This window comes from Brassica napus, chromosome C5 (genome assembly GCF_020379485.1).
Source record: "Brassica napus cultivar Da-Ae chromosome C5, Da-Ae, whole genome shotgun sequence".
In the NCBI taxonomy this organism is placed as follows: domain Eukaryota; kingdom Viridiplantae; phylum Streptophyta; class Magnoliopsida; order Brassicales; family Brassicaceae; genus Brassica; species Brassica napus.
Window position 1 is genome coordinate 50,838,601 of NC_063448.1, and position 12,484 is coordinate 50,851,084.

Genomic DNA, 12,484 nt, shown 5'->3' on the forward strand with positions numbered 1-12,484 from the left:
CACCTAGTCGTACATATTCGTCAACTGTATCTGCTCCACCACCATATGCCAATTGACGAATTGATGCAGTACATTTTTGGAGTGGTGATAGACTTGACCGTCCGGTTGCATCTTCTGATGGTTGAAAATACTCTACTTCTGTGGAGAGACGATGCACAATACGTAAGAACAATGGCTTGTTCATTCGAAAACGTCGGCGGAATAAATAGTCCGGGTAGGTGGGTGTTTCGCTAAAATAATCATTCCAAAGCTTCATATGACCGTCTTCTCGGTTTCTCTCGATAAAAATTTGTTTTTTTCGCTCTTTTGGTTCTGGCAAATCATCGGGGTACTGGAAAAAAATTTGAAATCGGGATTCAAGTTCATCATCAGCATCATCATCTTTGTGGTAATGATAATGGGAAGAAGATGTCATTTCAAATGAAAAAAAAATTGTTATAGAAATGAGTTGAGGATAGATGAAAGTGTAAGTGTAATGAAAGAAGATGTCATACTTATAGGCTGAAGAAGTTGTGGTTGTGTGATTGTATGAATCTCCCGTGATAGTGCAAGTGTATGAATCACCCGTGATAGTAGCTTGTTAGTGTCATAGTAGGCTTTATAGGTTCTTTGATTGTGTAAGTGATTTATTTGTTTGTTTGTGTGATTCTATATCCCGTGAGCAAGTTTGTAAAACGCGTGAAGTATACAAACAAAAGAAAGAGAGCATGTTTCTTACTTGATAAATCTCGTGAAGTATACAAGTTTTTTATGATTATATTTTCCTTTAATTTAGCATACAAAATACAAGTTATAGAGCATTCAAAATACAAGTCATACAAAAGAGACAGAGCATAGAAAATACAAGTTAATACAAAAGAGCCGAGCATACAAAATACTAGTTCAAAGAGTTCATACAAGAGGACCATGGCTATCAAGTGCATACAAGTTCAAAGCCAAGAGTTCAAACCTACAACAACTGCATATGAGCAACGAGGAAACGAGCTGCAGTTACTTAATCAAGAGGACCATGGCTATTATCCCTAGCACAACAACCATAAAACCTACAACGAGTTGAAAGCCATTCCCAAACCTAAATTTTTTTTTAGCTAAGTCACACACAATTCTCTCAAGGCTAACCAACTTCTGCTCTGTCTCGTAATGCAGTTCCTTTACCTGGTTAAGCTGCGTGTCGTAGTCACTCACAGACGTTAGATAATCAACCTTATCCGAGAGCTGGCCGCAATGTCTCGAGAGCGTGACTTCTGTTCGTTTCCAACAACAGCGTCCTTAGAGGTGTTGAGCCACGCGCTTATTAGAACCTCGTCATCAGCTGGAGACCATTTTTTTCTCTCCCGACGCTCCGCGGGTGTGTCTTCAGGTACAGCTGGAGCTTCAGATTGTTGAGAACTTAACGGAGGGATTTCAGAGGATCCAAGGTTTGCACTAGAGGGAAAACTTTCATAAGAAAAGTTTTGATGAACTACATTTTCTCTTTGGCTGTTAAGAAGCCCTACATAACTACGATACTGGCTATATGGATTCGTTGAATCCATATCAGGATTGCTTGAATCCATACCACCATGAACAGATATGAGAGTATAGAGAACAACGAGCCAATTTAAGGAAAGAGGAGAGAAAGAAGCGTATGGAGATAATTAGGACATATTGGGGTTTAATAGTTGAAACGGTAACAAGTAATAAGTCACAACCACCCAACCATTATCTAACAAAGTCTAATCATCAGTTATTACATATCTAACAAGTCGCTAACAAGTACAAAGCTATCAAGTCTCGGTTACATTTTCATTAAATTTAAAAGAGATTTGGTTACACAATCAGACATGGAATGCATTTTAGTTACAACAATGCATTTTAGTTAAGAGATTCTACACAACTAGAAAGCTGTCATCGATATCATTGTAAATAAACTTTATTTGGTTCAAGATTTAGTTACAAGATTTCTAACAACAATGCATTTAATTTACGAAGACTATTTGGTACCTACTATATTCATTTTAGCATTAACGACTGTGACAAGAAACAACAAGTAACCAGTACCTACAATGGTGAAATCAAATTCGAAATGAAGCTACACAGGTTCATCGGCTACAAAGAAGATGTCATGAACAAATTCGAAATGAAGCTACACAGGTTCATCAATTTCGAAATGAAGCTAGACAGGTTCCACAAATTCGAAACGAAGCTAGACATTTCATCGGCCAATAACGACAAGTAACAAATACATATAATTAGAAACAATCTATAATACAACGGGAATCATTTCATCACAACAATATAATTAGAAACAATCTATCAAGGGAATCATTTCATTACAATAACAGAACAGTCTATGGTAACGATCAACTCTATAACTCAACAAGCAATCAAGACAACACAAACAGCAACAAGATCAACACACGGGAATCATGCAATCAAGACAAGACAAACAGCAACAAGATCAACACACGGGAATCATGCAATCTACAAACGAGAATCATGCAATCAAGACAAACAGCAACAAGATCAACAAACGGGAATCATGCAATCATTCGGAGGAGGTAGATCGACAATTAAATCTCAAAACGGTAGAAAAAAAACATACCTTTTTCAAATCGGCGGAGAGGCTTGAAAGAGGATGTCGGTTACTTATCGCCTTCGACAGAGGCTCGGGAGAGAACATGAGAGAGTCGTGAGAGACGAGAAAAGATTGCTCCCCACCGATCGAAACCAGAGACGCTTGAATTTGGATGTCGTTCTCTATCGCCGTCGAGAGAGACACAGGAGAGACAAGAGAGAGTTGTGAGACAGGAAAAGAGGTCTTTGCCCTACACCGATACCTTCTCCAATCGGATGCTGCCACCTGTGACGAAGGACCAGCCCAAAAACATCTTAATGGGGGACGTTCGGCTTAATTTCTTATGATGTCGCGGCTTTTTTATTTTTTTTTTGGGCCGAAATACCTAAGGACGAAGCCCAAGATACTCCGATAATCATGCCCTTATGCTCCTTACTCCCACATTGCATATATCTAAAAGCAATTTCTTATCGAATGAAGGTGCATTACATCAAAATATGACGACTTATACATTTGGATTTGATGGTATTAAGCAAATTCTTATCGTATGAATATATAAAGCCAGACGCGTTAAAAATCAACAATAGAAGGACTGGGACATGCTATAATTTGGATTTAACGGTACTTAACAATAGACATGTGTAGATGTAAAATCGCCTGCATGGTTTACAACTTCGAAGCGTAAACCATATTGCATTTGTACATATAGTCTATAGATATGCATCCCTGCCTTTAAATATGATTATACAAAAAGGTTATATGTGTCAATGTCAGTCCATAATTTAACTTTATAGTTTGCAAAACGTCGTGTGTTTCTTTTTTTCTTTTTTTGCTAAATTGTAAATATCATATAAATGAAAAGAGATTTTGCAAAGCGAGATCTAAGTTTGACACATCTTAGCAAAAAAAAAGGAAAAAACAAGATGGATCAACTGACATCCAACACCATGGGTAACTTAATCACCTATCGATTGTTTCTTTTTTTCATCTTTCATAAATACTTAATATTCGCTTGTGTTGAATATTGCATCACCTATCGGCATCTGTTAATCATGATGCAGTCGAGGGAGGAGAGGAGAGCCGAGTCACCATCAGGTCTCGTTCTCACCACCGACCCTAAACCTCGTCTCTGCTGGACCGCTGAGCTTCATGAACGTTTCGTTGACGCCGTCACTCACCTTGGAGGCCCTGACAGTACGTTTTCATCACCATTATCATTTCTTATATTGCTTCATTCATTTGTAGTCATATGTATGTCTGTATGCAGTATAGTATGTAGTTGGTGATTATTTACACTAATAGTAAACATTACCTATAATTGTGATATTATATCAACAGAAGCTACACCAAAGACGATTATGAGAGTGATGGCTGTGAAGGGTCTTACACTTTACCATCTCAAGAGCCATCTCCAGGTCCTTGTCTTGCTTCATACATCATTCTTCCTACTTTACTGTTCTTGTGTTCCTTCTTAATTAGTTAGTTTTGCATGTATACTTAGAAATTAGAATTAAAAAGTATAACATACCGGTAACTATAACTTTATATGTATATGTGTTTACAGAAGTTCAGACTTGGAAAGCAGCCTCACAACGAGCATAGTCATGGTCACTCCACTAATATTAGGGATACTAATAGAGGTGCGCATAATTCATCAGCCTTCTTAATTAATCAAAATCACTCCATATATTGGTTAATTTGTGACAATGAATGTCTTATCTAGTTGTTAATCGACATCGATCGATTACACATGCAGCTTCCATGTTGGATCTTCAAAGGAATGTTGTATTCAGTACTCCTCACATCATTGGTCGCAATATGAACGAGTATGTGCTTTCCACTTCACATTCCTAACTATTGATTCAAATATACTTAAAACTTAATTAAAATCTTATTATAGTATATGATTAAATGGTAAATTATAAATGATGAATTGGTGATGAAGGATGCAAATGGAAGTGAAAAGAAGAATAGAGGAAGAGGTAGAAGTAGAAAGACAGGTGAATCAAAGGATAGAAGCACAAGGGAAATACATGGAGAGCATGTTGGAGAAAGCATGTGAAACACAAGAAGCAAGTCTCACCAAAGACTACTCTACTCTCTTTTTCAACAACACATCACCCCTCCCAATTCCATGGTTCGAGGATCATTTTCCCTCGTCTTCCTCCATGGATTCTACATTGAATCTTTCTGATATCAGTCTCAACTTCTCCCTCCAAGATTCTCGGAGCTCTATCAGCTAGAACCGTACGGTTTGTCTCGGTTAGAGAATACATATGTAGGTCTAGCTATTTGACTCCTCCTACTCTAGTATTCTAATGTGTATAAATGCACAAACTCACATGTAATAGTTCTGCCAAACAATGAAGTAGATCTTCGTTATCCACTCTAATAAATGTGATGATGTGCAATAGATGGTTACGTGGGCTGCCCCATGTATTTCTCAATTCTTGTGTGTTTATTATATACTAGGATAAGACCCGCAAGATATTTATATGAAAATTATTTAAGAAATATCGTATGAAAACAAATTATATTATTGATCGAATTAATATATTTGGCTCTTAAACAATTTTTTAAACTTTTTTTATTAATTGTTGTTTACTAATGAACTGATCTCATTTTAAAAAATATTTTAGGTCAAAAATTATTTATTGCATAAAAACCTAACGTTTAGGCCGAAGAATCTCATGCCTACTATTTGGTTACAATGAAACTATGTCAGCTCGGTTTTATATCATGATTTAGCAATTTAAAAGTTAATTATGATTATGAGAAATTTACGGTCACGTGTCAATCCTATCTATCTTCAATATTTTTTTATTTTTTGTGTCATTTTGGTTATTGCTATATAAATATTGATTTTTGAGTTTATTCTCATTTATTTCTTTTATTTTGGCCTGAGATTTAGAAAATGTTTAAGATTCAAAATTATTAAAGAGATACATATTTAGGTTAAGATTTACTGTCTTGTGCAGAATAATTACTTATTTTATATTTTTCTGCATATTATGAAATAATAAAATAATAATTATATATTAAATAACTAAGAAATTAGTTACTATTATGTAATAAATTGGCTTACACATATAAATCAAATGACCGCTCTTGTTTATGGGCTTTTTGCAAGATTGACTCAAAACTCAAAGTCAAACCTAAAACTAACCCATGCTTTTCTTGGATTTTTCTTTTGTCCTATTCACCCCCACAAGTTCATGATATTCACGAAAATACCATCACATTTTTTTTATTTTTTTTTCCGAAAATGATATTTTTACTCTCTCACCCTCATCATCTTCAAGTAATTACAAGATTGCCATTGTGATCAATACCCCAACCACCATGAACAACCAATTTGAAGCTCTTAATGCACCTAAAATCGATTTACACTCTCTCTTTCTCACTTGTAATGAACTAAAAACAACATCTCTTTCACTTTGCCTCCATATTCATCCAAAAAACTCAAGCTTTTGATTCAAAATTTTTTATGGTTTATAGAGCCATTCAAGCATACTATTCTTGGTGGGTTACTTTCGTTTGAGATTGTGGGTGGTTGGAGAAGACTCTGTGTGCTAAGGAAGTCATCTCACTAGTTTAAGGTATGAAACTGAAATTTTTTCCAGATCTGTTTGTGTAGAAGACTTACCCGAAAGTAGTCTGGCTGTAGAAGACTTACGGGTAAGTCTTCTGGTCAAACGGACGACTTACTTTTAAGTCCTCATCTTTGTTTGTTAAAAAAGAACTAGAGAATACCCTAGACGACTTACTGATAAGTCGTCTAGGATAAATGGGTTAGTTTTGCATTTGACCGAATTGTGTCAGATATTTGACTATTCCTGGACGACTTACCAGTAAGTCTTCTCCGGGAAAACAAAAATTTCAATATTTTATTAAATCTGGACGACTTATCTGTAAGTCGTCTCAGGTTACTTTTGCAATTGGAAAATAAAACATAAATTTAACTTTTTCCAGACGACTTACGCGGAAGTCGTCCAGTAAGACAACTTACTTGAAAGTCGTCCAGGATAAGCAAAGTCGTCCAGATTTAATTCCTAGATTATGGTCAAACCTTGCTTATCTCGGACGACTTTCTTGTTTGTCGTCTGGCTGGACGACTTTCAAGTAAGTCGTCTGGGTAAAGTTAAATATATAAGTTTCTTTTTCGAATTGCAAACTAACCTGAGAAGACTTACAAATAAGTCGTCTAGCTTTAATAAAATATTGAAATTTTTGTTTTCCCTGAGATGACTTACTGGTAAGTCGTCCAGGAAAAGTCAAATATCTGATACAATTCGGTCAAATGCAAAACTAACCCATTTATCCTAGACGACTTCCTGGTAAGTCGTCTAGGTTTTTTTTTTTAACAAACAAAGCTGGACGACTTACAAGTAAGTCGTCCTATTTAAAATTCAATTGCAAAAATGACCTGTTTGGACGACTTACTGGTATGTCGTCTGCGTCAATGTTTAGTAAACTTTCATTTTCTCTATGTTTACTAATGTGTTTTATTTTGAATTTTTGTAGATGATGCGCCAGTTACATGCAGTGTATGGAGAATGGTTGTTGAATGATTGTCGTTGGGATTTTGTGGTTGATAATGTCAAAGGAGCGAGAATCATTTTTTTGGGGGAAGGTTCGACACATGCTGAACTTCTTGCAATGGCTCAAGAAGATTATAACCTGGACATGAGCACAAAATCTGTGGAGATAACCTACTCATTACCAGCAGAAATGATGCAGGCTCCAGACACCCCTCCTATTCATGTTACAAGTGATAGACAAGTTCGAAACTTGCTCGAGATAACCAAAACGCATGGAGTACGGCTTTGTGTATCAAGCCGTAGCAAGGTGGAAACGGTTTCAGAGTTCAGGGAAGATGATGAAGCTGATGAATGTTTTGAAGATGATGATGATGATTTGGTTGAAGATGAAAATCATGACGGGGAGGAGGACGATGGGGATGAGGTCGATGGGGAGGAGGATGCTGGTATCTCTATTGTTGCTGAAGCGGACGAGAAGGGTGAGGATTACAGTGTTTATGGAAAGGTTGAAGATGAGGATGAGGAAGATGATGATATGTGTTTTGAAGATATCGAAAAGATTGAAGGAGGAAGATCGAATGGTAACAGTATCTATGTCAACCAGAGTTTTGTTAGCAAGGATGCACTGCTTTCAGAGCTGCGGTTGACAGCAGTGAGGTTTAAGTTCTCCTTCAGAATATACAAGTCAACGAAAACTCTCCTTGTGACAACATGTCCGGTTAGTGGTTGTCAATGGAAGGTCAGCGCGAGTGTGAAACATGGGACAAACACGTTTTGGGTAACAAAGTATGTGGAAAAACATACATGCTCAGCGGGAGACCGACTCGCTCAGCGGAGACACTGTACTCCGAAGTATGTTAGTAGGCTTTTTATTGATCGTGTTGGAATCATTGATGGGTTGAATCCGCAGCATATCACTGATGCAATGAAGAACATGTTTGGCATGACGCTTGATTACACCACTTCATACAGAGCACTTTTATATGCACAAACATTGGTGAGAGGATCAGCAGAAGATGGGTATTCGCGTCTGCCATCATATCTCGAGCAAATCTCCTTAGCAAATCCCGATTCTATCACGGCTATAGAACTTGATTTTATCAATAGATTTAAGTATTTATTTCTCTCTTTTGGAGCTTCTATCAAAGGTTTTAAGTATCAGAGAAGGGTCATTGTGGTGGATGGGACTCACCTAAGTGGGAAATATGGAGGTGTTATGTTAGTTGCAGCCGCACAAGATGGGAATTTTCAGATATTTCCATTGGCTTTTGGGATCGTAGATGCTGAAGATGAACCTTCTTGGGAATGATTTTTCACAAAATTGGCTAGTTGTGTATCTGATGAGTAGCCTCTAGTGATAGTCTTCCTTCACTACCTTCAGCAGGTGCCTCTTTACGAGCTTTCTTCCGAGGTCTTGGACTGTCTTCCTTCACTACCTTTTTCTTCGCTGGACTCACAACCGCCGACTTTGTATTGACCCAAGTACCGGTGACTTCCCAGCAATCCATGGTCCACTTCCACGGTTTCTTCACAAACATGAGTTTAATTATGTTCTCCGCGAGCGGGTCCTCAACATCAAACTCCCATTTTGGAAACATTTCACCAGTGTCCTTTTGAATAAAGTTGTTCACCCTTGTCTGCAGTAAATAGAAGATATGAACTTAGATATTTGACGGATTAAGAAAGATGGAAAGAAAAAACTTCACAGACGACTTATAATTAAGTCGTCTGGAAAGTCTTCCAGCTGGATGACTTAGTAGACGACTTATAATTAAGTCATCTGTAAAGTCTTCCAGCTGGAAGACTTAGTAGAAGACTTATAATTAAGTAGTCTGGATAGTCTTCCCAGACGACTTAATTATAAGGCTTCTACTAAGTCATCCAGCTGGAAGACTTAGTAGACGACTTATAATTAAGTCGTCTGTAAAGTCTTCCAGCTGGAAGACTTAGTAGAAGACTTATAATTAAGTAGTCTGGATAGTCTTCCCAGACGACTTAATTATAAGGCTTCTACTAAGTCATCCAGCTGGAAGACTTTCCAGACGACTTAATTATAAGTCTTCTACTAAGTCGTCTAATTGGAAGACTTATCAGACGACTTAATTATAAGTTTTCTGCGAAGTCGTCCAGATTGAAGTAAATACCTGACTGAGGATAGCCTCTTTAAACTGTTTGCGTCCTTTGCGACCCTTGTAAGCCAGTATCGGGGGAGACGGATTGTTTGGGAGAGGATTACCAAAAGTAGCACCCAATTCCGGAAGAGCTGTGTACACCCAGACCTGGAGAGCTTGCGCAAACCCATTAATAGTGTAACAACCCGAAATATCTCTGCCCTTCACAGAGTCCATCAGCACCTTAAACGCGACTCTCCCCCATGGATAATTCTCAAACCGTTCTAGCTCCATCACTAGCCTTGCCAGACTAACCCGTGTAGGGGTTGAATACTTTCTCCCTTCAATGTATCCAGTGAAGATGGCAAGGTACGCGAGCCGCTTGCGATCATCCCGAGACCACCCTTTGCATCTCTCAAGTGCTGTTATTATCTCCTGAGTAGATGGCCCAGCTTCGACATGAACTCCCAGCATCTCCCAAAAAGAAGTCAACTCCTTTGTAACAACAGAGTGAGGTCTCTCAAGGTCCTCGATGTACTCGCAGTTTAGACCAGTGAGGTGTTCAAACTCTAACAGTGAAAACCTCACAGGTTCTGGACCAACGAGACTCCACAGCTCATACTTCTTCTTTATGTCCAGCTGGAAACCGAGCATGTAGTGAACCAGCCTTGAAGCCCAATCAAATCCCAGCTCTTGGAACTTGATAAAAACTCCCAACTTCGACTCCTTCAGCTCTTCATATTCGTCATCATGAAGAGCTTTCTTTAAAGCAGCATGCAACGTCCAACAAGTATGATACGAAATGCTATGCACTGCGGGGGGCTCTTCCCCTAATGTATATATCCTACGGGGGAGTTCTGGCTTCTCCATTTTTTTTTGTCTGCCTGCAAAACAATCAAAGACAACCATCTCAAACAATCAAAGACTTATAATTAAGTCGTCTGGCAAGTTTTCCAGCTGAAAGACTTATAATTAAGTCGTCTGGGAAGTCTTCCAGCTGGAAGACTTCCCAGACGACTTAATTATAAGTCTTCCAAGACTTCCAGTTTTATGTTCATCTTTTCCTCAATCAATCACTCGACAGTAAGAGATATAACTTACCGGCGGCGGAGTTCAACGAAACGCCTCTGAGAGAATGCATGCTAGGGTTTCCTCTCGGATCTTAAATAGAGGAAGCGGCTGTGAGAACGGTGGTGAGAACGACGGTGAGAACGACGGTGATAACGGCGGAGAGATAACCGGCGGTGAGAACGATGAGAACGATGGATTAGAGAGAATCGACGGAAATCGCCTTCGAAATCGCTTTTGAGAGAAACGGCTTCTGATTTTCGATAAACAGTGAAAAAAAAACACCTTATATATGGCCGGTAAATAATCCGGTTAGGTTTAAAAGTACATTGTAAAATTAAAGGTTTGGTCCAGTTTGGACGACTTACTAGTAAGTCGTCTGTTGAATACTGTACATCAGAGGACTTACTAGTAAGTCGTCCCAGACCCTAAATTTAACCCCTAAACTAAATTGACTAAATTAACTAACTAACCACGTTATAAACCCGTAGTTATACTTAAATAGTGTTTACTATACACAGAATTAAAACACTTAGGTAAATTTTAAAGTTTTCAAAAAAACATTTATGCATTCCAAAATCTAACCCTAAGAACACATATAATACTAAAACATATGTTGGCAAAACCTAAACCAAAGAATATCATGACTCACTACTTTCACTCATCTATGTTGAAAACAATTAACTTTTGTTATATCTTAATTTATATCTCTTAAAACATATGTTAATTACATGATTTCAATTTTTCGCTTATCAAAATATTTTTTACAAAATTTTTAAATTATTTCTAAGTAAAACTAGTTCAGATAAGTCGTCTGGACGACTTTCTGGTAAGTCGTCTGGATGACTTACTGGAAAATCGTCTGGAAGACTTTCTGGAAAGTCGTCTGGACGACTTACTGGAAAGTCGTCTGGACGACTTACTGGAAAGTCGTCTGGAAAGTCGTCTGGACGACTTACTGGAAAGTCGTCTGGGCAGACGACTTACGGGGGTTAGAAACGTAAAAAAAAATCGGTTTTTTTGTTTGTTCACAAGGGGTTGGTTGTAATTTCATTAGCCTTTTAGGTTACTTTTGCATTTGTTTCAAGTTTGGGTTAACCTTTCTGTTTGAAATCAAGTTGTGAGTCATATTTGGCAATTTTCCCCTTGTTTATTCGCAATCATTTTAGAATAAATAAATCAAAACAATCAATCTTATCTATTGTATATGATATATAATTAAATTTAAACGATATGAAGTATATATATATATATATATATATATATATATATATTAACATAAACACCTATTAAAATAAAATTATTTATTTATATGATTTTATTATCATTGTATATTATTATAGAAAAAATTTAAACATTGATCACAAAAGTTTATGTGAGACTTTTAACAGTTTTAGTAATTTATACTCGTTTTGAAAAATTCAAAATACAACATATACAAAAAAATCTAAATTTTTAATATATGATTAATGTAATTGTGTAATTTATTTTAATAGTAAAGAATTAAACAACAATGATAGAAATCATACAGATTATTAGCAAATTTTCATTATTTAAAATCATTAATTACTATATATATCATAATCACATTAGGTAATTCCGTAGGTTTTATTTAATGAAATAATATACAATAAATAATCATCTTGCTTTAGTTAATATCATATGATATCATATAGTTGGTATTAAATATTTATAGTGAGATATAAAAATCGAATTAGACTAACATGTTTTTCAGTTTCAATGTGAGACTGACACTTATGACTAATTATACCTAATTGATTGACACATAAGCAATATATTTTTTTTAATCATTACAAAATTGAGATTACACCTTTTCAAATTTTTATCAATTAATATACAGAAGATATGTGTGTTACTTGCACACTGAAATTTTAAAGATTTTGTCTTTCTAGTCACTTTTGTAGTAAAAAAATCACCACCCAACACCACTTTAACTTTTCATCACTCAAATATATCTATCCCCTCACAATCTGAGGAAATGTGGGCCAAAAGACCAAAAACCCAATTTATTGAATTTTGAAGTGATAACGTTAGATGGGCCACATTAAAAGGGTCAATATATTTGAGGATCTTGAGACAAACGAGAGTCTGGTCAAGGCAACCGGAGCCGTGCTTAATAATGTAAAATTTTTGGGATCCCTAATCTCTAATTTTTTGTACCTAATAAATATTAGTTAGATTTTTAC

General features: G+C 36.6%; 1 protein-coding gene across 1 annotated transcript; it reads left to right on the forward strand.

Annotated features, from left to right (window-relative positions):
* Window positions 1-3,534: 3,534 nt before the first annotated feature.
* Window positions 3,535-4,970, forward strand: LOC106386128 (myb family transcription factor PHL12-like). The gene is made up of 5 exons (XM_013826018.3): window positions 3,535-3,751; window positions 3,896-3,972; window positions 4,122-4,197; window positions 4,314-4,383; window positions 4,503-4,970. The coding sequence occupies exons 1-5, from the start codon at window positions 3,610-3,612 to the stop codon at window positions 4,798-4,800; spliced, it is 663 nt and encodes a 220-aa protein (XP_013681472.2). The 5' UTR covers window positions 3,535-3,609; the 3' UTR covers window positions 4,801-4,970.
* Window positions 4,971-12,484: the final 7,514 nt, after the last annotated feature.

What these genes read in the sequence shown, in the direction of transcription:
- LOC106386128 (XM_013826018.3), top strand. Translation starts at nt 3,610, where the DNA reads ATGATGCAGTCGAGGGAGGAGAGGAGAGCCGAGTCACCATCAGGTCTC. An exon ending in TATTAGGGATACTAATAGAG is followed by an intron (nt 4,198 to 4,313) that starts GTGCGCATAATT and finishes TTACACATGCAG; the next exon opens with CTTCCATGTTGGATCTTCAA. An exon ending in ATTGGTCGCAATATGAACGA is followed by an intron (nt 4,384 to 4,502) that starts GTATGTGCTTTC and finishes TTGGTGATGAAG; the next exon opens with GATGCAAATGGAAGTGAAAA.